The 27,037-nt window shown below is 37.7% G+C and overlaps 1 protein-coding gene across 3 annotated transcripts in view; it reads left to right on the forward strand.

The window, feature by feature from the left end:
- Window positions 1-27,037, forward strand: part of CCDC146 (coiled-coil domain containing 146) — a 140,359-nt gene that overhangs the window by 17,250 nt on the left and 96,072 nt on the right. For all 3 annotated transcript variants that reach the window (XM_070469704.1, XM_070469693.1, XM_020880313.2), the window contains exon 2: window positions 6,573-6,742. In XM_070469704.1, the coding sequence (XP_070325805.1) occupies window positions 6,584-6,742 (159 nt within the window). In that variant the 5' untranslated portion in view covers window positions 6,573-6,583. The remainder of the gene's footprint in view (window positions 1-6,572; window positions 6,743-27,037) is intronic.

A 27,037-nucleotide genomic window follows, 5' to 3' on the forward strand; every position in this document is an offset into this window, starting at 1 on the left:
GGATTGAGAGGCACTTGCCCTACAACTTTAAATATGCCACAGTTTTTTAACCCCATTTTGACATTTCTATGTTTTTTAATAAATGTAGGAAACTGAAACAACAAAAAATTAGGTGTCCCAGACTTTTCCCCTCCTCCAAGAGGTCTAGCTCTGAATTATAGAATTAGCTGTGAATTATAGAAATGTTCATGTAACTAACCTTTTATAGCAGTGGGTGATGGGGAAAGGAGCATGTGATTATGTTTCCAGGGCAATTAAAGATTGCTAAATTACAAAAATTAATGCCCAGGTTCTGTGTGGGACAAAGAAATACTATGTTTGACTTTACATCACACCTCACGATTCTAAGATAAGCAAAATGTATGCCTGTTTAGTGACTAGTGATATCAAAAGGCATATGGTGGTTTCCTGCTACATCTATTTTGAGGCAAGCATTGTCATTTTACCTTCAAAGTCACATCATTCGTGTATCCTGCCCATTCTCTGGTGTGCGGGGCTTTCAGTTTATTGCATGTGTTTCTTGTAAACATCAAGACAAATTTCCTGAACAGTTCAAAATCAAGACAAAATGATCACCTCTTTAGCTTTAGGGAAGAGGAAGTAGTGGTGTATCTTACAAAACAAGGCATGCCCTGCAATGTTTATTGCTTAATTATTCTTTGGGAAGCTTCCTATTTTGGCTCTGTCTTTTAAGCCCGAGGTGAAGTGTGAATAATAGAGGAGTTCAGTGTTCTTCTGCAGTGGGACCAAAGCTTTTACTTTTCTTCTTTCCTCCTTCAGCGGCCTTTTGTTTCTCTGTGTCGAAGCTCAGCACGTGTCCTTTCCCTTCTGGAAAGCCTCATACAGCCACGGCCTCTCTCCTCTGCACCCCTATCGTATAGCATGGCACTGCCTTGGTACTGCTCTCAGTGCCCAACCTTCCAGTCAGGGTTTCTTCACTGCAGAATTTTCCCTGCGAATGGCACTCACTGGGAACATGTAGTTGCCCCATAACCCTGCTTCTGTATCCATGCTTTCCCAGCACCTCTTTCAGCTACTCATAATATTTATATTTATCTCTGTGATTCTGTGATTAATTGCCATCTTGCTTACCAGACTGTGAACCTCCCTGAGGTCAGGGACTTGTCTGGTTTTGCTCACTATGGCATCCATCCGCTACCCATAGCACAGGGACTGGCTCAAAGCCTCTAAACTATTTCCTTGCCTCCAAATTCACACCCTTTCCAGACCATTCTTCTCACTGCCAGCAACAATTTTACAAATTCAGATAACTCCTTTCTGCAAAAAATGTAATGGCTCCCAATACATATAGATTAAAATCTAAATTCTAGGATACAAGTTTCTTTTTAAGCCTTACCTACATTTCTAAGAAAACTGCTTTTTATTTAGGTTTATTTTATCTTCATGGACTTAAAGTCTATGACTGTGTGGATCACCACAAACTGTGGAAAATTCTTAAATAGATGAGAATACTAGACCACCTTACCTGCCTCCTGAGAAATCTGTATGCAGATCAAGAAGAACAGTTAGAACAGGACATGGAAAATGGACTGGTTCAAAATTGGGAAAGGAGTATGTCAAGGCTATATATTGTCACCCTGCTTATTTAACTTATATGCAGAGTACATCACGAGAAATGCTGGACTGGATGAAGCACAAGCTGGAATCAAGATTGCCTGGGAGAAATATCAATAACCTCAGATATGCAGATGACACCACCCTTATGGCAGAAAGCAAAGAGGAACTATAAAAAGACTCTTGCTGAAAGTGAAAGAGGAGTGTGAAAAAGTTGGCTTAAAATTTAACATTCAAAAAAACAAAGATCATGGCATCTGGTCCCATCACTTCATGGCAAACAGATGGGGAAACAATGCAAACAGTGGCAGACTTTATTTTGGGGGCTCCAAAATCACTGCAGATGGTGATTGCAGTCATGAAATTAAAAGACGCTTGCTCCTTGAAAGAAAAGCTACGACAAACCTAGACAGCATATTAAAAAGCAGAGACATTACTTATACTGATAAAGGTCCATATAGTCAAAGCTATGGTTTTTCCAATAGTCATGTATGCATGTGAGAGTTGAACCATAAAGAAAGCTGAGTGCCAAAGAACTGATGCTTTCAAACTGTGGTGCTGGAGGAGACTCTTGAGAGTCCCTTGGACTGCAAGGAGATCAAGTCAGTCAATCCTAAAGGAAATCAAGTCTTGAATACTCATTGGAAGGACTGATGTTGAAGCTGAAGTCCAATACTTTGGCCACCTATTTAATGTGAGGAACTGACTCACTGGAAAATACCCTAATGCTGGGCAAGATTGAAGGCAGGAGGAGAAGGAGACGACAGAGGCTGAGATGGTTGGATGGCATCACCGACTCAATAGACATGAGTCTAAGCAAGCTCTGGGAGTTGGTGATGGACAAGGAAGCCTGGCATGATGTAGTCCATGGGGTTGCAGAGAATCGGACATGACTGAGCAATTGAAATGACTGATTGTACCTTATCTTGTATGACACAGAAATTATTTCCCTGCATTCATTCCTCTTTAGATTGTAAATTGCTTGCACCTTTGTAGACTCTTGATCTTCATAAAACGACTCAATAAATGTTTGCTTAATTGATTTAGGTATTATGGAGATATATGGCTCTAGAATCACTATACTTGATAGCTATGTAGTTCTTATACCAAGCGTTTAGAAGTTTTATAAATATTCTCTTGTTTATATCACTGTGGCCTATGAATATATATTGTTGTCTTATTTATGGCTTTCAATTAATACTGACTGCAGCATGATAATATTAGTATAATGGGCTTTGCTATATTAACTAATCCTTGAATTTTTTTTGTCTATTAAACTTTGGTATCTACTTAAAGCCTTTCTGTCACTATATTTAACTAGATTGATTAGTGTTTTATATTTAATTCACATGAGACTTTTGCACTTGCCTGTCTTGTATTTTTTTACTTTCTTACTCTCCCTTTCTTTTCTAAAGGTTGAACTTTGTCTGATAATGTCTATCAGAATTCAATTAGTGTCCTTTAGTTGCTTTCCTATGCAAAATGTCTTACCTGCCATAATATTTAGAGTGTTTTCAAGATAGTAGAGCCTTGAAAACATCAGTAGACCCAGGAATTTGTGCAAATTCGGTATGACATCTTCTTTCGTTGCCCAGGTAAGCTGTACTGTATTTAAAGGTGCCATGCCCTGAGAAGATAGCCTGAGCTTCCGTTTTCAGGTTAATGCCATCTGGATTATAAAGATTCCAAGAGCCTTGAAAATACACTTTTAAATAAATTGGTGTACTTTACTTTGCAAAACTGTAATAGCAGAAAACTGAAAACATTCCATATATTTATAAATAAGGGATTATTTGAATAGCTTGTGGCATACCTATGCAAAGGGGTGTCTTGCAGCTGTGAGATGAAATGAGAACTATCTCTACAAATATACAGAGATATTTAGGGAGTTCTTCAGTATATATTATTAAGTCTAGATGTCTAGGTTTTGCTTCAAAATAATATGGAGAGTGGAGAGGGAAAGTGAAAGGTTTAGATAAAACAAAATTACTCATGAATTGTTATTTGTTGAAATTACTATGGTTATGTTTGACATATTTCTTAAAGAAAAGGCTAAAATAAAAAGCTGAAAATAACAGTTATGACCTGATTTTCTGAAGAAAATGTTTTGTTGGGAAAGCTCTAAACATTTTTCATCCATGAAATAATTGAACATACATATTTTAGCTTATTAACACAAATCTAGATATGTCATCAAGCCATTTCCAGTTCCCTGAAGACTTAAACAATAAACTGACTAAGGTTGTGATACCTTAATAATAACAGGTTCTATTTTTGAAAAAAACTGTACTATGGCATTAAAAATGTGTGTGTTAAAGGAGAAGCAGTCCAAACAATATCAATTACTATTAATATCACATAAAGAAAAACAACCAGACATTCAGTACTTCATGATGGAAGTGCAAGCTATACCTGTGATGTGTTATTGTAGCAAGAGGAGGAAGGCAAGTGCATGTGCAGTTTATGGCTGTGGCAGAAAACTGGAGATAGTAGAGTGGAAGCTAGAAGTCCAGAGGCATTATTACATCTAATATGCATTTTCTTTATGAAATAGAAAAATTAGTTACTAACACTTCCATTTTAGAGAGGAGGAAACAATGAATCAGTGATATGCCTGTGACCACTTTAATAAATTCAGGAATCAGAGCCTACCATGCCATCTAGATTCATATTTTAGAACATATTTTCCATATTAAAGGAAGGAGAATCCCTATCATCAGAGTAGGGATAACATAGACATGAGAGGTGAAACGTGCTCAACAAAACCTTAAAATTACATAGGCAGAACACTGTTTGACATAAAGCAGCAGTATATTTTTGGACCCTCTCCTAAAGTAAAGGAAATAAAGGCAAAAATAAATCAAACCTAATTAAACCTAAAGCTTTTGTGCAGCAAATAAAACCATCAACAAAATGAAAAGACAGCCTACTGAATGGGAGAAAATATTTTCCAAGTGATATGACCAATAAGGAATTAATATCCAACATATATAAATATCTCATACAACTCAACAGCAAATAAAACAATCCATCAAAAAATGGGCAGAAGACCTGAAAACACGTTTTACCAAAGAGGAAATGTAGATGGCCAGCCAAAATGCACATGAAAAGATGCTCAATATCGCTAATCATCAGGGAAATGCAAATCAAAACTACAATGAGATATCACCTCACTTGTCAGAATGGCTAACATCAAAAAGACCACAAGTAACATAATCTGGCATTGATGTGGAAAAATGGGGAACCCTCCTACACGGTTGACAGGAATGTAAATTGGTGCAGTCACTGGAGAACAGAATGGGGGCTTCATCAAAAAACTATGAAAAAATAGAACTACCATGTGACCCAGCAATTCCATTCCTTGGTATATATCTGAAAAAACACTAATTCAAAAAAATACATGCACCCCAATGTTCACTGCAGCGCTACTTACAACAGCCAAGATATGGAAACCACCTAAATGTATATCAGCAGATGAACGCATAAAGAGGATGGAGAATACTCCTCGGTGGAATGCTGCTGCTGCTGCTGCTGCTGCTAAGTCGCTTCAGTCGTGTCCGACTCTTCGTGATCCCATAGACGGCAGCCCAGCAGGCTCCCCCATCCCTGGGATTCTCCAGGCAAGAACACTGGAGTGGGGTGCCATTGCCTTCTCCGCAGTGGAATACTACTCAGTCATAAAAAAGAAGGAAATTTTGCCATCTGCAGCAATAAGGATGGACTTGGAGGTCATTACACTAAGTGAAATAAGTCAAACAAAAAAGATAAATACTGTATGATATCACTTACATGTGGAATCTAAAAAATGCAACAAACTAACGAATATAATATAAAAGAAATAGACTGATAAATATATAGACAAACGAGTGATTACCAGCAGGGAGGTGCAAACTGTTGGGTGTAACATAGGCTCAAGGAGGTATTATACAATATGAGGAATATAACCAGTATTTTGTAATAAGTGAAAATGGAGAGTAACTTTTAAAAATTGTATAAAAATTTTTTAAAAATTAAAGCAAAAAGAAATTATGACAGTTGAAGTTAGTCTGTCTAGTAAGAGAAGAAAGCAAGCATGCTCTTCTGTTGAGTGCACATATGCGGAGATGCAAAAAGCAGGTTAGATTGGCATTCTCCTATGGAGGCCTCTTACCAGCTCTCAGAGGAGCCGCCATCCCAACGCCCCAGAGTGAACAAATAGAGACCCTGCTAGCCAACACAGGGGTCCTTCTAGAAATGACTCTAGGTCCACTTGACTACATGAGCAAATCAATGTCAATAAACAGGGCTGGTTTCAAGGATGTGTGACCTGTGCAGTGATAAAATGACCCACTTTTGGAGGGGCCTGTACTTGGCTTAATATTCTGGTGTCACCAGCTGAAATACTTAGTAATTTTCTTTTGAGCTTATATTTTGTAAGTGGAGTCTGACCAAACAGTTGAGCACATGCCCGTGAGCACAGAGGAGGGGCCAGGTGTCGGGGCCTGGGCAGTGGCGGCAGCATGCATGTGGGTATCGAGCAATTAGCCCGGGGGCCTTGTGCACAAGTGCATGCCCGAGGCAGAGTGGAGCACCGAAGGCTGTTGTTTTTTATGTTTCCAAAAATAATTTGAATTAACTTTGTGCTATATTTTAAGGATGAAGGTTCTGTTTATTAATCCAGTCAATGAATAGTAATTGAGTGCCTACTACAATACTCAGTGAACAAAATTAGGTTTATTTTCTGCCTTCATGGAAACTAAATTCTAGTTACTAATTATTTTTTCCAATTAATGAAATAATCTACTCTTTAAAATCAGAAGTATTGCTTTGAGTGTATCAATGGAGAGCATCTTTGCAACAAAGTAGCCTTTTATAGTAATGTGATTGCAGCTGTTTCCTGATCCATAATTTCATTGAACAGATTACTTTAATTGCTTTTATTATCCTATCCTCAATTAATTTTACTTTATAACTGAAGATATCCATAAATAGCTAAATATGGAATGATTTTATTTCAGAATTGTGAAAAATGGAAGACAGTACCACAGACACAGAACAAGAAGAGGAAGAGGAGAAAGGCGGAAAGGCTCAAGAAGACCCCATTTATGCCATTGCACCCACAATTAATATCCAAGATGAGCGATTTGTTGATTTATCTACAACTCCAGCTTTCATTTGTCTGCATGAGGTACATATATATTTATTTATTACTCTCTTTATAAATTATTACAATGAAACTTGCCTCCTTACCTACTTAAAAATTCAGATGAAGTTAATATCATTATCAAAATAATTTATTATATGTAATCTGTATGTGATACATACTATTTGAAGCTCTTTAAAATAGTCCCTACCTTCTCTTCCAAAAGCCTATCATATAATCCTGGACTAATGCAGTAGTGTAGGTTCTGATACTTTGAAGGCATAATAAATCTTTACATACATGCAATGATTTAAGTACATTCTGTCTGTTGGTAAATTAATTAAGAGAGATTTCTTTCATTGTTGGATAGACTACTTCAATAAAATGAAGATAAAAGGTTTTGTCTTATAATGATAGATATAACATACATTTAGTTAACTAAATGTAGCTACTTTAGAAGAGCACTGAAATATACTGTTTTCTATTAGCAGAGAAGCAAAACAGGGAATATGATTTTTGTTACATTTTTGTCTGACTTTTTAAAAAATAAGACGAACAGTGAGGAAATACCCAAAAATGAGGAGAGTGTTTTCTTTAATAATAACTAACCAAATAGCAACTTGTCAATTTTGAGATCTGTACTTGAAAAAAGAGTTTAAAGGACATATGAATTCTGGACTCCTAACTTTACATGAATATAACTGAATAAAACATCTAAGAAATTTAATAGTAATAATAAAAATAAGCTAAAAAAATCTTAGCATAAAATCAGAGTTTACTTAAAACCAGAAGCAAAAGTAAATTCCCCCCCCCAAATATTTTGTTGGTGTAAATGTTTTGAATAATTGCTACAACTATTGTTGAGCTTTTGTTTTACATATACATATAAACCACACATCAGGAACACCTGATGTCAGTTTGTCCCATTACTCATGTTTTCAGCTTTTATCACTTGATTAAGGTGGTGACTTCTAGCTTTCTTAAAAAGTGGGCTGCAGCACACCAGGCTTCCCTGCCCTTCACTATCTCCCGGAGTTTGTTCAAATTCATGTCCATTGAGTTGGTAATACTATCTAACCATCTCATCCTCCACTGCCCTTTTCTCCTTTTGCCTTCAATCATTCCCAGCATCTGGGTCTTTTCCAGTGAGTTGGCTCTTCCCATCAGGTGGCCAAAGTATTGGAGCATCAACATCAGTCCTTCCAATGAATATTCAGGACTGAGATCAACTGGTTTGATCTCTCTGTAGTTCAAGTGACTCTCAAGAGTCTTCTCTAGCACCATAATTCAAAAGCATCAATTCTTTGGCACTCAGCTTTCTTTATGGTCCAATTCTCACATCCATACATGACTACTGTAAAAACCATAGTTTTGACTGTATGAACCTCTGTCAGCAAAGTGTTATCTCTGCCTTTTAACCTGCTGTTCTTCCAAGGAGCAGGCACATTTAATTTCATGGCTGAATCACTGTCTGCAGTGATTTTGGAGCCCAAGAAAAGAAAATCTGTCACTGCTTTGATTTTTACTCCATCTATTTGCCATGAACTGATGGGACCAGATGCTATGATCTTTGTTTTTTAAATGTCAAGTTTTAAGCCAGCCATTTCACTCTCTTCTTTCATTTTCATCAAGAGGCTCCTTAGCTCCTTTTCACTTTCTGCCATTAGAGTGTTATTATCTGCATATCTAAGGTTGTTGATGTTTCTTCTGGCAATCTTGATTCCAGCTTGTGACTCATCCAGCACAACATTTCACATAATGTACTCTGCATATAAGTTAAATAAGCAGAGTGACAATATACAGACTTGTTGTACTCCTTTCCCAATTTGGAATCAGTCAGTTAGTTGTTCCATGTCTAGTTTTAATTGTTGCTTCTTGACCTGCATACAGGTTTCTCAAGAGACAGGTCTCGTATTCCCGTCCCTTTCAGAATTTTCCACCATTTGTTGTGATCCACAGTCAAAGGCTGTAGCGGAGTCAAAGAAGCAGATTTTTCTTCCTGGAATTTCCTTGCTTTTCCTGTGATCCAGCAGATGTTTGCAATTTAATCTCTCTCCTTTTCTAAACCCAGTCTGTACATCTGGAAGTTCTCAGTTCACATACTGCTGAAGCCCAGCTAGAAGGATTTCGAGCTTTACTTTGCTAGCATGTGAAATGAGCACAACTATATAGTAGTCTGAACATTCTTTGGCATTACCCCTCTTTGGGATTGGAATGAAAAGTGATCTTTTCCAGTCCTGTGGTCACTGTAGAGTTTTCCAAATTTACTGACATATTGAGTACAGCACTTCAACAGTGTCATCTTTTAGGATTTGAAGTAACTTAGCGGGATTATAATGGCACCCCACTCCGGTACACTTGCCTGGAAAATCCCAAGGACGGAGGAGCCTGGTCGACTGCAGTCCACAGGGTCGCGAAGAGTCGGACACAACTGAGTGACTTCACTTTCACTTTTCACTTTCATGCATTGGAGAAGGAAATGGCAACCCACTCCAGTGTTCTTGCCTGGAAAATCCCAGGGACGGCAGAGCCTGGTGGGCTGCCGTCTATGGAGTCGCATCGAGTCGGACACGACTGAAGTGATTTAGCAGCAGCAGCAGCAGCAGTTGAGATTATATTGCTTCCATTTAAGTATCCTGCTCTGCTAAAATTTTCATCTACTAGTTTTACATCTCTGATGATTCTTGCCAAAATTAATTACTATTATTATGATGGCTGCAAAATGGCAAGTTTCTTATTCCATCATTTCTTCTACATTTATTAGTCGGCTTCCTACTATAAGGTAGAATGTTCTCTTCTTTCCTGTATCTATCCATCCATCCATCCATCCATCAGGGTGAACTTACGAGTTCTTATTCTACTCAGTGAATTATAATCCATCATTGCCATTATTCATTTTGATACTTCAATTGTCCCAGATTTGGCCAGTGTAACTCTCTCAAGAAGACTCACTTACTCTTTTGACATGTTCCTAAGATTCTTTATGTACTTTTTAACTTTCTGTCATAAGAATATATTGCAGGTTCATCTTGCATTTTCTTTGCTCCAACTCTAGGATCAGCCATTTCTCGAAGGATTTCTAGTTCCCTTTTCAGACATGAGAACAATATTTGAAAACTAAGATCTCAGTGCTGGATGTGTTCACTGCTACTGGACTGTTGTTGCTTCTAAGTACTCTCAGAGATAGGAAATAGGCACATAAATATATTTATTCTACACAAATTTATATATATTTCTATCTGTATCTTTATATATTTATAATGATGAGTTTATATCTCTATTAATATTTTCAAATGATCAGGGTTCTCTATTTCTGCTAAAATCCATCATATGTCTTTGAAATAGTATTTCTACTTTCATACCACTATTCCTAATAATTCTATCAAATAAGGGAACAGTTTATTTCTACCAAAGGTTGTGCTAATGATAAAAATTATAGTCAAATTTTTTAAGCCACAGATAAAGAAACAGGAAATGTTTGCTTTGTAATGTCAAAGGAGAACTTAGGGCAACTTCTCCTGAATATTGCTCTTCAAGGTAATGATTCATTAAATATTTCAAGAATCTGTTAATAGTCATGTATGCACAAATTATAGCTATTAATCATTGGGTATGACCCCCCCAATATAGTGGATACCTTTGATTATTAAGTCAAAGAACTGTCCAACTGTTTTGAGTAGTATTTACACCAATGATTTTACTGCCTGAGAACTCTTTTTTTTTTAAGCCAGCAAAATCTTGCAGAGTGAATTATTGGCTTCAAACAACTTTATTTCCATAATAAACACCCCTGAGGTTATTCCTATTGGCATCTAGTTTTATTTTCTAAGAATCAGAAGTCTAAGATTCCCAAGTCTTACAATTTTTTAACCTATTCTATATAAGCCTTCCTCCTTCAGTTGTCCAAACAGAAGTTGAATCTGCAGAATAACAAAAGTTCTGAAAGAAAGCAGTCAGAAATCCACTTCTAAAGATTCAGATGCTTGGTATCTCATTGAAAGAACCAGAAGTCACTTACACATTTATTGTTGCTAACGCTAGTCATACAATTGGCCCAGTGCTACTTAATTGTAAAACATGGATGTCATGCTCTCATCTAACATTGCTTACAGGATGTGTTCCGCAATCATAGCACTCTGCGATTTGGGCCCAAACTACTTTTGCAATCTCATAGTTCACTAGGCCCTCATGATCTTCTGTTTATGTTACTCCTCTTAATATGGAGTCTCCCATATTTAGATGGCTAGGGAACTAGCAACATAGTCACAAAGCATGATGCAAGATCATGGCTGTCCATAATTCTCCTATTCATGTTGCCTCTTGAAAGACTATGCTACTCTCACTAAAAAGAAATCAGATGAAACACTTGCAGAGGCCACACCTTGTAACCCTGCATTGGTTCCTAACCTTTTAGAATCTGGCTTAGTTCCCACGTCCTTCAATAAACTGTATCTGAGAAGCCAGCACACAGTATTTTCTCCAACCTATCAATTCTTATGGCATTTGTAGGCTGTAATTTTCACTTGGTACAGGATCATTGACAGATATTTATTGAATACCTTCTCATCATGCGATATTTTGCATAGCAGATTTAATTCCTCACTGATATTATGATCACATTAAACGGTAAGACTTAACAGGGCAGGGACTACATTGTGTTAAATTCACTCTTTGGGATTAATGTTCAAAGTGGTGCTTGGAAATGAAGTCACATCAATGGATTGTGGGGGTTAACTCTGGACACCTGCTCCTCAGCCCTGCCATGGCTGCCTAATGATCAGGACTGACACTCTACAGATTTTTCTTGTCCTCTTGAAAACTTTTATTTAAAAAGTTTTTTTTGTTAAGGTGTAACATATATTCAGTAAACATCACAAATATTCAGGGTATAGCACTTTTTTTATGTATGCCATTAACCAACATGTTCAGCGCTAAATTCATTATTCTCCCAATCCTAATTCTCCTCCTGTGTTCTCTTTATCAGTTTGAGGGTTAAATATCTCCATTAACTATTTCTTGAATTTATCTCTTCTTCATTCATGCCATATTCACACTGACATGAAAATGTATTTCCTGCAACTCAGTGGTGTCCCTTGAAACTCTTCCAAGTCATTGCTCCCACTGAAGTTAGCCATTATTCTGACTTATCACTACATATTAGTTTTGCCTCTTAAAAAATCATATGAATGGAATCATAGTACCATGATCATCCTTGTGCATGCTTTATAGTTATGAAGTCATTTATCTTAGGTGTATACCTAGGACTGGGGTTCCTGTGTCATAGTTTAGGCTTATATTCAACTTTAGTTGATATCATGAAATATCTACTACTGTGGGCAAGAACCCCTTAGAAGAAATGGAGTAGCCCTCAAAGCCAAAAAAAAAGTCCAGAATGCAGTACTTGGGTGCAATTTCAAAAACAACAGAATTATCTTGGTTCATTTCCAAGACAAACCATTCAGCATCACAGTAATCAAAATCTATGCCCTAACTAAACAGAAGAAGCTGAAGTTGACCAGTTCTATGAAGACATACAAAGACACCAAAAAAAATATGTCTTTTTCATCATAGGGGATTGGAATGCAAAAGTAGGAAGTCATGAGTTACCTGGAGTAAACAGGCAAGTTTGGCCTTGGGAGTACAAAATGAAGCAGGGCAAAGGCTAACAGATTTTTGCCAAGAGAACATGCTGGTTATAGCAAAGACCCTTTTCCAACAACCCAAGAGATGACTATACATATGGACATCACCAAAAAGTCAGTGCTGAAATCAGATTGATTATGTTCTTAGCAGCTGAAGATGGAGAAGCTCTATACAGTCAGCAAAAACAAGACCTGGAGCTGACTGTGGCTCAGATCATGAACTCCGTATTGCAAAATTCAGGCCCAAATTGAAGGAATTATGGAAAACCACTCAGCCATTCAGGCATGAACTAAATCAAACCCCTTATGATTATACAGTGAAGGTGCTGAATAGATTCAAGGGATTAAATCTGGTAGAGAGTGCCTGAAGAACTATGGATGGAGGTTTGTAACATTGTATAGGAGGCAGTGATCAAAACCATCCCCAAGAAAAAGAAATGCAAGAAGGCAAAGTGGTTGTCTGAGGAAGGCTTACAAATAGCTGAGAAAAGAAGTGAAAGACAAAGGAGAAAGGGAATGATATACCCAACTCAATACAGAATTCCAAAGAATAGCAAGGAGAGATAAGAAAGCTTTCCTAAACGAACAATGCAAAGAAATAGAGGAAAACAATAGAATGGGAAAGACCAGTGATCTCTTCAAGAAAATTAGAGATTCCAAGGGAACAGTTCATGCAAAGATGGGCACAATGAAGGACAGAAATGGCAAGGACCTAAGAGAAGCAGAAGAGATTAAGAAGAGGTGACAAAAATATACAGAACTGTATAAAAAAGGTCTTAATGACCCAGATAACCATGATGATGTAGTCATTTACCTAGAGCCAGGTATCCTAGCGTGTGAAGTCAAGTGGGCTTTAGGAAGCATCAGAGATAGTGGAGGTGATGAAACGCCAGCAGAACTATTTCAAATCCTAAAAGATGATGCTGTTAAGTGCTGCACTCAATTTGTCAGCAAATTTGGAAAACTCAGCAGTGGCCACATGACTGGAAAAGATCAGTTTTCATTCCAATCCCAAAGAAGAGCAATGTCAAAGAATGTTCAAACTTTGTACATTTGTGCTTATTTCACATGCTAGCAAGGTAATGCTCAAAATCATTCAAGCAAGACTTCAGCAGTATGTAAACCAAGAAGTTCCAGATGTACAAGCTGATTTAGAAAAGGCAGAAAAACCAGAGATCAAATTGTGAACATCTGTTGGATCACAGAGAAAGCAAGAGAATTCCAGAAAAACATCTACTTCTGCTTCATTGATTAAGCTAAAGCCTTTGACTGTGTGGATCACAACAAAGTGGGGAAAATTCTGAAAGGGATGGGAATACTAGACCACCTTACCTGTCCTGAGAAACCTGTATGCAGGCCAAGAAGCAGCAGTTAGAACCCGACATGTAACAACAGGCTGGTTCAAAATTGGGAAAGGAGTACATCAAAGCTGTATATTGTCACCCTGCTTATTTAACTTACATGCAGAGTACATAATGAGAAGTGCCAGGCTGGATGAATCACAAGCTGGAATTAAGATTGCTGGGAGAAATAGCACTCTAATGACAGGAAGCGAAGAGGAACTAAAGGATCTCTTGATGAAAGTGAAAGCAGAGAGTGAAAAAGCTGGCTTAAAACTCAACATTCAAAAAACTAAGATCATGCCATTCTGTCCCATCACTTCAAGGCAAATAGATGGGGAAAAAGTGGAAGATTATATTTTCTTGGGTTCCAGAATCACTGCAGATGGTAACTGTAGCCATGAAATTAAAAGATGCTTGTTCCTTGGAAGAAAAGCTATGATAAGCCTAGACAGCATGTTAAGAAACAGAGACATCACTTTGCTGACAAAGGTCTCTACAGTCAAAGCTATGTTTTTTCCTAGTAATCATGTACAGATGTGAGAGTTGGACCATAAAGAAGGGTGAGCACCGAAGAATTGGTGCTTTCCAATTGTGGTCTTGGAGAAGACTCTTGAGAGTCCCTTGGAAGCAAGGAGATCAAACCAATCAATCCTAAAGGAAATCAACCCTGAATATTTATTGGAAGGACTGATGCTGAAGCTGAAGCTCTGATACTTTGGCCACCTGATGGGAAGCACTGACTCACCGGGTCCCTGATGCTGGGAAATACTTTCAAATGACTTTCTGAAAAGACTGTACCAAGTTATACCCTCTGATGAGCTATAAGCAATTGTCCTCTTCTAACATTATGGCAAGGACCATGTGCTAAACAGGACCTGGCTCAAGATCTTGCACAGAGATAAGTAGTAAATATTTAGTATTTTAAAATTTTTGTTAACAAACAGTGTGTCTCTTTGTTCAAAGCATCATGTCTGTTGCACATTCAGGCTTAATTTAAGTGATAGCTTTCATGGTATTCCCCAAGTTAAAATTTCTACTTTTAATCTGTACATGGTTATGTAAAGTAGCACTGATTTCCAAGGGTCAACTTGGTTGTCAAATGTCAGTGTCAGATATTGAACTTTTCCAAGCTTTGGAAGTCATAAAATCTTTCTTGTCTGAATGCCAAGAGCCAAAACCAAAACACGAGTGTATCTTGCCTGAGCCTTTTGGCTGTTTTGCTTTTCATCAGAACTTGTCAGCAACTCCTTTCATTTCTTAAAAATAATTTTTATGCCAATCATTGTTAAGTCTTTGACCTGATTTAACCAACAGGCAGAGAAAAAGTAGCATAGAGCATTTGGGAGACACAAGGGGCAGTGTGAACACTGGAGGAAAACAGTAAGGAAGTAAAAGTGTGAATCTGTGTATAATACAAAATTCTGTTAGAGTGTAGAGTTTCTTGAGATAATGTTTTCTACTTCTTTCATACATGAACTAATTAATCAAGTAACTGGTTACAAAGAAGAAAATGTAAGATATCCCCCTACCCCAAGGAGCTTATAGGCAAGGCAGTTTCAAGTATGTAATTTAATTTTCATAATAATTCCATAAAGAAGTTTGAGATATCATTATTTCCACTTAAAGAAGTTTGAGATATCATTATTTCCACTTAAAGAAGTTTGAGATATCATTATTTCCACTTAAAGAAGTTTGAGATATCATTATTTCCACTTAAAGGTTCTGAAAGGCTGAGGCTGGCCCTGCTTTGCACTGCAAGGCAGATAGAGAACCAGGCATGCAACCTAACCTCCTGTCTCCAACACTGACGCGCATTTCACCTGACATGCTTCACTTGACAGTCACACATTTATACACTGCTATTTTAGGATTTTACAAATTTACTTTTAAAGTAAACTGTATATTAAAAGAAAAAATAAAGATAAATATTTTAACTCTCCATTTAAATATTTCTCTTTGGTTTCCCTATCCTTTCTTAGTTATCACACCTCACTAATAGCTGTACTTAGAGGATATGCACTAAAAAAAACCAACTATAAATTTATTTTAAAAATGTTTCTACAAGTCTTATAGTTTTTGGAATCTTCTTACTTTTCCTTCAAACATCTAGGTCGGCTTGCAAGAATAATTCTTCAGGATTTTGTTTGGCTGTCAAGAAACTTTCAACAGACTAATAATTTATTAAACAATACAGATAGGTTCCATTTTCCCCATAAAGTGTTTTGTTTTTTACTTATACAGCAAGATAGAAATTTTAAAGTCTTTACAGTATGGAAGAAGATCATGGATCATACTTGGAATACACTAAACATTTGGGGTATTAACATGGCTTGTGTCTGTTTATAAAGATTGGAAATTTACATTAGAGTTATGGGAATAGAAGCCATATTCCACTTTGCAAAGTGATTAACACCCCCAATTCAATCAGTAAAAACTGTATCAGAAAAGATAAAAGAAGGTCCCCTGTTAGGGTATCCTCACCCTTGACACCTTCAAAGATGATTCTGGACATGAATCCAGGGTGTGGTTGTAAAAAAAAACTCTGCTATCTGAACGTGTAATCAGTGGCAAGTAGGAGTCAGAGAATGTTAAAAATTGGGAACCGAAAGGAATTGGCAGTTCCTCTGCCTCCTGTAAGTGAGGTTGTGTGTGTGTTAATCACTCAGTCATGTCCAGCTCTTTGTGACCCCATGGACTGTAGCCCGCCAGGCTTCCCTGTCCTTGGAATTCTCCAGGCAAGAATACGGAAGTGGGTAGCCATTCCCTTCTCCAGGAAATCTTGCTGATCCAGGGATGGAACCTAGGTCTCCCACATTGTGGGCAGATTCTTCACCGCCTGAGCCACCAGGGAAGCCCACATGTAAGATTATCTCCCTTTAATCATTCTGAAAATCTTTCCTGAGCATCCACTACTTGGTGGACTCAGGCCTCGGAACCAGAGGAAAACACAGCAGTGAGCGTTCTACCCTCTGCAGCTCATCTGTTCCTTCATATGTTTGGTTTATGTTCCTTGATTTCCTTTTCTCTTTTTTGACTCCTTTACTGACACAAGAACCTAGTCTGTGTGTGCATGCTTGCCTGTGTGTTTATTTTAATTATATATTTAACAAAGTTTTAATTATCTATTTTTCATTGATTCTTTAGCTATTTTGTAGCAAGTTGATTTAAATATTTTAAACAATAATGTAAATTCACATGCTTTTTTTTTATCACTGTGAACAGATGTTGGTTTTTAAAATAATGATTAGGAGAAATACTTAATGTATTGTTTTCTTCTCAGAGAAAGACAGCTCTTGAGAGAGAAAGTTGGCTTTTGATCATCAGGTTTGTAGTTCTCAGTAGAGTATGTGTATCTTGTGATAAAAGAACCTTTAAAAATCCAAGAACTATTTGAATACATTAGGTGTTAAAGATGAAAGCTTAAGGATTAAAATAAATAATGCCCTTTTTGATTAAAATCTATTTTACATAGGTGGATGGGGAGATGGTACTTTTGTCCGTCGGGTAGACTACTTGGGGAATAAAGCTGAGAGGTGTATGATTGGGAATTAGGCTGTTCAGCAACTGGACTCACAGGTAACATTAGTAAATTAGTCAGCAGTCGTGAGGGCTTCCCTGGCGACTCAGACGGTAAAGAGTCTGCCTGCAATGCAGGAGACCCAGGTTTGATCCCTGGGTTGGGCAGATCTCCTGGAGAAGGGAATGGCTACCCATTCCGTATCCACGCCTGGAGAATTCCATGGACAGAGAGCCTGGGAGGCAACAGCCCATGGAGTTGCAAAGAGTCAGACTGAGTGATTAACACAGACACACACACAGCAGTAGTGAACACCAGAGAAGTCCACTAAAACAAGGCAATTATTACAGTTTTCATTAGGCAAACAAGATCAGGATCTCAGCAATTAAGCAGTGAGATAGAAGCCAGGTCTCAGCGGTTAAGTAGTGAGATAGAAGCCAGTGAGTCAGAAGCCAGGAAGTTAAAGAATAGAGTATTAGAGAGCCAGGTATTAAAGATTTTAACCATGAGATTACTATCTTTCTCTTTTTAACCATTTTTTAATACAAAAAATATGATGTAGTACAAAATTCAAAGATGCAGAATAGCATACAGTGAAAATTAAGCCAGTCTGCCACCCATGCCAAGCTGCTGTCCCCTTCCCCAGAGGCAACCATCATTCACAGTCTCCTAGAGAGCCTTGCAGAAATCTGTGCACAAACAAGTAAGTGGTAGCATAATATTCATACTTCCTTTTTTATACACATATCTACAATTGTTATATTCTTTTTAATGTTTGCATAGTATTTCAGTGCATGGGTGGAACATAATATAACCAATTTCCGTTATAAAATTTGGATTAATTTGGATAATTTCTATCCTCTGAGAGATAGAGGATAATGAGAGAGTTATAATAGAGTTATAGAGAGTCAATAACCTCATGTGTACATCATTTCACACTGAAATAATCATAGGACAAATTCCTAATAGTGGGATTGTTGGTTCAATGGGTTTGTTCATTCAAAAAAATTTTTTAACTGTGGAAAACTAGACCTACCATATTGACCATTTTTATATGTACAGTTCAGTAGTGCTAAGTATATTCACAGTGCTGTGCAACCAATTTCCAGAATTTTTCATTTTGCAAAACTGAAACTCTGTATCAAGCAACATTTTCTCATTTGCCCCTCCCCCCAGATCCTGGCAACCACATTCTGCTTTCTGTTTCCATGAATTTGACTACTCATTCATGCATCTGTGCTCAGTTGCTCAGTTGCTCAGTCTGACTCTTTGTGACTCTGTAGACTATAGACTGTCAGGCTCCTCTGTCCATGGATTTTCCAGGCAAGAATACTGGAGTGGGTTGCCAGTTCCTTCTCCAGGGCATCTTCCTGACCCAGGGATCGAACCCGTGCCTCTTATGTCTTGTGCATTGGCAGGCGGATTCTTTTACCCCTGTGCTACCTACTCTAGATACCTTATATTTTATAGTATTTGTCTTTTGTGACTGGCTTATTTTACTAAGCATATGGTCTTCAAGGTGCATCCAGTCATAGCATGTGACTGAATTTCCCTCCTTTTTAAGACTGAATAATATTCCATTTATACTGGATTGGCCAAAAAGTTCATTCAGGTTTTTAATAACATCTTATGAAAAACACGAAAGACTTGTTTGGTCAACTCAAAATACCATATTTTATTTATACATTTATCTGTCAGTGGACACTTGGATTCCTTCTACTTTTTGGATATTATGAATATAATGCTATGAACAGGGTGTCCAACTATTTCTTTGAGATCCTACTTTCAATTCTTTTGAAGTAGAATTGCTAGATCATGAGTTCATGTATTTAAAAAAAATTTTTTTACTGCCAAGATGCTCTCCATAAAGGTTGTAATAATTTATGTTCCCCTCAACAATAAATGTATCTTTACTCATACCAGCACTGTGCACTGTGTGGCTTTTCAACCTTTGTCACTCTGATGAGAGAAAAGGTTATATCATCATAGTCTTTATTTACATTTATCTTAAAATGAATAGAGTTTCTTTTCATATATTTAGGACTGTTTTAAAATATAGTGTATTATATGTTCCCTAGTAATCTAGTGGTTAGTATTCAGTGCATTCACTGCTGTGACCTGTGTTCAACCCCTGGTTGGGATACTGAGAACCTACAATTTTGGGGCATGGCCAATACATAAATAAATAAGATGTATTAATAGAAAATGTGATGTATAGGAAGGCCAAAAGGTCAGGAGACAATTGTCATTGAAATGATAGTTTATTACTCACTGTTTCTAGAAAAAAGGGGGGGGGGGCATGCCATAACATGGCGGGGGGCCACATGGGGAAGCACCAGGTTGATCAGGAGGCAGAGGAGAGGGAGGAACAGTACGTAAGAGCTTTTATTGTGATTTCCCTGGGAAGGAACGGGTGATTTGGGATAAGCAGCTTAGGATTGGCTAGTGTGGATAATTTCAGCAGACTCTGGGGCGCAGGTGATGTCCTGAGTTGTTTGGCACCTGGCACTGGGATGATTAGGACAGTTGCACAGTGACCTGAGCACAAGGGCCCAGTAAAGGAGATTGGTGAGGGTGTGGACTCTGGATTGGTTGGTTTCCATTTGACAAGTCATCTTCCTGAGGAAGATGCCTGTCAATGTGAGGGAGGAGGACGCTGAGGGAGGCAAGGTGACTCAGGCATATTATCAGCTTGTTTAGAACAAGGCATATCTGGCATAGGCATGTAGGGCAGATGTTAAAGCATCAAATTTACAGAAGCTGGTTAATACAGAGACCTATTTGTACTTTGGTTTTTTTGTTTGTTTGTTTCTTTGGTAAATTTTGTTCACATCTTTTTTTTATTTTTTTGTGTGTAGTTTTTTTCTTAGAGACTCATAGAAACTCTTTATACATAAAGAAAGTAGGCTTTTGTGCATAATATGCATTGCAGAAATCTTATTCTCTGATTTTGGATTTATTTTGAGTTTGCTTAAGATGGTTTTTCTCCATGTGAAAATTTATTTTATGTGTGCTTAAATTTATTGACTTTTTCTTTTAGAACTTCAAGATTTTATGCCATACTTAAGAAGACCTTTGGCACTCTGTTATCATAAATTATTTCCTGTGTTTTCTCCTAGTATATTGATAGTTTGAGTCATCATATTTTAGCCTTTATTTTATCTAGCATGTATGCTGATATAAGGGGAAACAGAAAGGAGATGACAGCAAGCTTAGAACCTCATGCCAAGTCCAGAACCTCTGGACTTATCTTCTGAGGCAAATGTTCTTTACATATTCCCAGCCCATGTATACCTGCTGCTGCTGCTGCTGCTAAGTCGCTTCAGTCGTGTCTGACTCTGTGCAACCCAATAGATGGCAGCCACCAGGCTCCGCCGTCCGTGGGATTCTCCAGGCAAGAACACTGGAGTGGGCTGCCATTTCCTTCTCCAATGAAGGAAAGTGAAAAGTGAAAGTGAAGTCGCTCAGTTGTGTCCGACTCTTGCGACCCCATGGACTGCAGCCTACCAGCCTCCTCCGTCCATGGGATTTTCCAGGCAAGAGCACTGGAGTGGGGTGCCGTTGTCTTCTCTGCATGTATACCTAGGTGTGGGCAAATAGGTATACCTGGGGGGCATCAGAGATATGAATTAAGTGGGTACAAGAATTACCAAATATTGAACCACAGATTAAGAAGATAGGGATTTTGCTGTCTACATCTAAGAATGGACAGACTCACACTATCTTAAATTTGAATGGTTTGGAAAGAAAATCTCTGACCGGTGGGGCACAGTGGCTGGGGGAGGCAGGGAGTGGGAAAATGGCTCAGTGAAAAATGGGTCCGCTTTCCTGCTCTGCACATACTAGTCATACGCTTTCAATTCCTGAGCCTCACGTTACACCAGTAGTACGTTTCTCATCTGCAGAGGCACCTCAAACTGCCTACCATTGTGATTTTCACCCTCCTTTTAAACTGCTTTTATTACTTGTTTCCCAGTAAAAAAAAAATCTTACACAGAAGCACAATATGTAAGACAGAGTTGGATATGGTGGATGTAGAGGTGAAGCATGCAGAGGTGAAGGTCCCCTGTTCTTTCCACTCACATCTCCTGTCACCACCAGCACTAGGGCCCCAGTCCCTCAAGGCGCTGGGGAAAGCCCGCATGCTCTGTGCAGATAGTCTATGAACTGAATTCAAGCGAGCCGCCTCTCTCCCACCCTAAAACCCATCTCAGCACAGCCAAAGGAAACACAGATCTGTCCCAGAAAGCCATAGAAAGCCATGTGAGTACACTGAAGTTTCCTTCAGGGTGAGAGGAGGCAGCTCCACTGCGTGTCATATGGCAAAACTTCCTAAAATTCCTCATCACAGCAGAAGCCTCTCCCCACCACATATACCCCTATTGTTCCCTCTTTAAAAACTCCTCCAGGAACTTTTTTTTCCCATCCCCAGCTGGGTTTTCCTCTTCGTATCTACACCCATCTTTTCCTTGATATCTTTGGCCATTTCATTATTTTATAAAACAGTCTTCAGAGTTACTTCCAGCTTTCCTCCCCACCCAGTGTCCCAACATCACCCCAGATTCAGACACAAAACCAGTCAATAGGTGGCAGGGGGAGACTGTAGATACTTAGACTGTGAATTTTTTCCTGCTTTAACATAAAGATCAAATGTTACTTCCGTGAACTTCTAGTCAAATCCCTCTACAGTCTCATCCACCATTTCTTTCTTCCTTTCTTATTTTGTTTTTTCAACTTCTCTGCTACATAACTCAGGCTCCAGTCAAATTAGATGTATCGTTGTTTTCCTAACTAGCTCCTGGTTTTCCAGCCTGCTTTTGTTCATCCTCTACCCAGCCCGGGACTGCTCTCCTCCACATTTCAGTGCTTTAGAATTCTACCCATCTTCCCCCAGGACAGTTCAGACTCCACCTTCTTAAAGCATGGCACTTCCTGACAAAGTGGGGACACTTCTGTGCTGTAACTTCTCTGCGTGTGCTTGTACCACATGCCACTTTTTTTTTTTCCGTTTTTTTATCTAAAAAAAAAAAAAAAGCTAATCTATAGTAGCTTTAGGAACTTTGAAAGCAGGAAGCCTGTTATTCTTCTTGATGTGCCTTGCAAACTCTTGGTACACTGCCGCATGTGTAGCCATGCCATTTTCCCATCCACATACTAACCAGGTCCGACCCTGCTTAGCTTCCGAGATCAGATGAGATCAGGCTCGTTCAGGGTGGTATGGCCATAGACTGCCATTTTCAAAGGAATAGATGTATATAGTAATTAGTAAAGCCCTCCACCAAAATAATCACATTACTGAATGGCTACTTTACAAGGCACACTGAAGAGGAGAAATTTCTTCTGAATTTCTGATTGCATTTTCCACATCAAACCCACCAAAATTCTCAGATATTTAAATGTTTCAAGTTGGAAATATCATACCAAGTTAGAACTACTGTGCATCTATTTTAGTTTTATTTTTGCTGACTGAGCCCCAAGAGGGCTATGCAATGGGGAGGCAGTGATTTTACAATATTTTTTGAAAACAGAACAAAATCTTTTAAGTGAAATTGAAGGTGAAGCCCCAAGATTCAAGATAAAAGTAATTTTCTATGTATAGGTCTTTTGTTTCTTTAGGTAGATATACTCCTAAGTATTTTATTCTTTTTGTTGCAATGGTGAATGGTATTATTTCCTTAATTTCTCGTTCTGTTTTCTCATTGTTAGTGTATAGGAATGCAAAGGATTTCTGTGTGTTAACTTTATATCCTGCAACTTTACTATATTTGTTGATTAGCTCTAGTAATTTTCTGGTAGTCTTTAGGGTTTTCTATGTAGAGGATCATGTCATCTGCAAACAGCGAGAGTTTCACTTCTTCTTTTCCTATCTGGATTCCTTTCACTTCTTTTTCTGCTCTGATAGCTGTGGCCAAAACTTCCAAAACTATGTTGAATAGTAGTGGTGAGAGTGGGCACCCTTGTCTTGTTCCTGATTTCAGGGAAATGCTTTCAATTTTTCACCATTGAGGGTGATGCTTGCTGTGGGTTTATCATATATAGCTTTTATTATGTTGAGGTATGTTCCTTCTATTCCTGCTTTCTGGAGAGTTTTAATCACAAATGGATGTTGAATTTTGTCAAAGGCTTTTTCTGCATCTATTGAGATAATCATATGATTTTTATCTTTCAACTTGTTAATGTGGTGTATTACATTGATTGATTTGTGGATATTAAAGAATCCTTGCATTCCTGGGATAAAGCCCACTTAGTCATGGTGTATGATTTTTTTAATATGTTGTTGGATTCTGTTTGCTAGAATTTTGTTAAGGATTTTTGCATCTAGGTTCATCATTGATATTGGCCTGTAGTTTTCTTTTTTTGTGGCATCTTTGTCTGGTTTTGGAATTAGGGTGATGGTGGCCTCATAGAATGAGTTTGGAAGTTTACCTTCTTCTGCAATTTTCTAGAAGAGTTTGAGTAAGATAGGTGTTAGCTGTTCTCTAAATTTTTGGTAGAGTTCAGCTGTGAAGCCATCTGGTCCTGGGCTTTTGTTTCCTGGAAGATTTCTGATTACAGTTTCAATTTCCTTGCTTGTGATGGGTCTGTTAAGATCTTCTATTTCTTCCTGGTTCAGTTTTCGAAAGTTATGCTTTTCTAAGAATTTGCCCATTTCTTCCAAGTTGTCCATTTTATTGGCGTAGAGCTGCTGATAGTAGTCTCTTATGATCCTTTGTATTTCAGTGTTGTCTGTTGTGATCTCTCCATTTTCATTTCTAATTTTGTTAATTTGGTTCTTCTCCCTTTGTTTCTTAATGAGTCTTGCTAACGGTTTGTCAATTTTGTTTATTTTTTCAAAAAACCAGCTTTTAGCTTTGTTGATTTTTGCTATGGTCTCTTTAGTTTCTTTTGCATTTATTTCTGCCCTAATTTTTAAGATTTCTTTCCTTCTACTAACCCTTCATTTCTTCCTTCTCTAGTTGCTTTAGGTGTAGAGTTAGGTTATTTATTTGACTTTTTTCTTGTTTCTTGTTCTTGTTTCTTGAGGTAAGCCTGTAATGCTATGAACCTTCCCCTTAGCACTGCTTTTACAGTGTCCCATAGGTTTTGGGTTGTTGTGTTTTCATTTTCATTCATTTCTATGCATATTTTGATTTCTTTTTTGATGGCTGCTATTCAAAAGTCTACAAGCAATAAATGCTGGAGAGGGTATGGAGAAAAGGGAACCCTCTTACACTGTTGGTGGGAATGCAAACTAGTATAGCCGCTATGGAGAACAGTGTGGGGATTTCTTAAAAAACTGGAATTAGAACTGCCATATGACCCAGCAATCCCACTTCTGGGCATACACACTGAGGAAACCAGATCTGAAAGAAACACATGCACCCCAATGTTCATCGTAGCACTATTTATAATAGCCAGGACATGGAAGCAACTTAGATGCCCATCAGCAGACGAATGGATGAGGAAGCTGTGGTACATATACACCATGGAATATTACTCAGCCATTAAAAAGAATTCATTTGAATCAGTTCTAATGAGATGGATGAAACTGGAGCCTATTATACAGAGTGAAGTAAGCCAGAAAGATAAAGACCAATATAGTGTACTAACGCATATATATGGAATTTAGAAAGATGGTAACGATAACCCTATATGCAAAACAGAAAAAGAGACACAGATGTATAGAACAGACTTTTGGACTCTGTGGGAGAAGGCGAGGGTGGGATGTTTCGAGAGAACAGCATCGAAACATGTATATTATCTAGGGTGAAACAGATCACCAGCCCAGGCTGGATGCATGAGACAAGTGCTCAGGCCTGGTGCACTGGGAAGACCCAGAGGAATCGGGTGGAGAGGGAGGTGGGAGGGGGATTAGAATGGGGAATACATGTAAATCCATGGCTGATTCATGTCAATGTATGACAAAAACCACTACAATATTGTAAAGTAATTAGCCTCCAACTAATAAAAATAAATGAAAAAAAAAAAAGATAAAAGTAAAACCAGACCTATTCAAGGTGAGCAGTGTTTCATGCATCATATATTCTCCTGGCATCCTTTCCTTCCCTGCTTCCTTTAGCATTCATGAAATATGTCTGCAGAACCTTTCAGGTTGACTGAGGACACAGTCCGAGACCCTTTCCTCTAGTGGTTCAGCCTGTTAAATACCAACCCCATAAATACTGTACGTAAATACCGTAACTCCCGTAACCATCCAACTGACATAACTACCCATGATATACCCATGAGTCTCTCTAGATTTTTAATCACTGACTTGTTATATGATAGAAATTTTCAAAGTCACCATCACCAGTGCCATTCATCTGAATGATATGTGCATTTGAAAAGAATTATATAACAAATGAAAATAAAAACTTTAGTGTTTACAAGAGAAATCTTTTGGCTCCCAAAGAACTTACAAAGTGCTTTGTACTTAAATGGAATGTTTTCCTTAGTGAATCCTGCCACGTAACCATGGAAGTAAAACAGTGTTTGGAGAGTACAGAAACTTGCTTGCCTTTTCTGTCAGAATTGTTATAAATTCTGACTTAGCTACAGGAAGCAAATAATTTTTAACCACTAGGTTAAGTAAGGACATTAACACCCTTGAAAATATATGTTTTTTAAAAAATATCTCCTGTCAACAGAATATTATGTAATTGTTTTTTGAGAAGATACAAAGAGAGTTATTTCACTTTAAGTTGCGATTTATTTGGAACCATTTTCTGTTTTGTAGATTCACACAGAAAGTCAGAGCAGGGGTGATAGTGAGGCTTACAATGTATGTATTGGGTTGGCCAAAAAGTTCGTTCAAGTTTTTATATACCATCTTACAGGAAAGACCCAAAAGAACTTTTTGGCCAACCCATTACTTTACCATGGAATTATCACAGGTAATTTATCATAGGAAATTAGTCCATTTCATGAGAAAAACACCAAGAAGGCCAGGAGAGCTGAAAATAGATAATGGCCCACACATGATGCACAGCTTCAGATAACAAAGATTGGTGTGTTTTTTTTTTTTTCCCTCCTTCAGGGAAGACTTTAGTAAGTGTAAAACATTACCTCCTTATTGTGGCATGAATCACAGCAAACAGAAATAACACTGGAAATGCTCCTAGGAAAGTGTCCAGCACATGGCTGGCTCTCGGCAAGTGATAGTTGCTTATAATTATGAGCATTTAGAAGCAAAATCTCTAAACAAAAAGTAAAGCAGATTAATTAGATTGACCGAAAAATTATGATACTCATTACTGAATGAGAAATAAATGTAAACAAACAGTTTTGAATCCCTTCTTTGATAAAATTTCACAACTATGTAAGCACAAATTACTTCCCTCTTGTAGAAGATGAGAAACCCAATTTTCAGAGATATCAAGTGAGCAAGTTTTCAGATTCTACATGATTTCAAATTTGCTGAACTTTTGTATGAGGCCTTTTGTGATGGAGAAGCAATTCATCTTAATAGTGTCATCCTTAATTACTCAGAGAAAATCCTGAATGCTAGAAATTAAACTCAGATTTTGAGAGTTCAGGAAGTTATTATTTGGAAAAAAAACCTTATTCAGAATACTTTAATAAGCACATAGCACCATGCTATACACATAGTAGGCAAATGATAAATATTTATTGGATTAAAATAATAACTATACATGTAATAGTTGTTATAAGGGGCTAAAACCAAAAAAAAAAGCTGTTTATTTTAAAATGTGATTTTTTTCACTTTCAAAAGAATAGATTCTCAGCATTATAGTGTAGATTTCCTTCTGAAAATAGCTAATAAAATAATAAAGATCTTTTTGAGTTACTAAGTTCAGGAGGATACTGATCACAAGTTAGCTAGGTTTTAATTTTGGTT

This window comes from Odocoileus virginianus, chromosome 1, assembly GCF_023699985.2.
Source record: "Odocoileus virginianus isolate 20LAN1187 ecotype Illinois chromosome 1, Ovbor_1.2, whole genome shotgun sequence".
Classification (NCBI taxonomy): domain Eukaryota; kingdom Metazoa; phylum Chordata; class Mammalia; order Artiodactyla; family Cervidae; genus Odocoileus; species Odocoileus virginianus.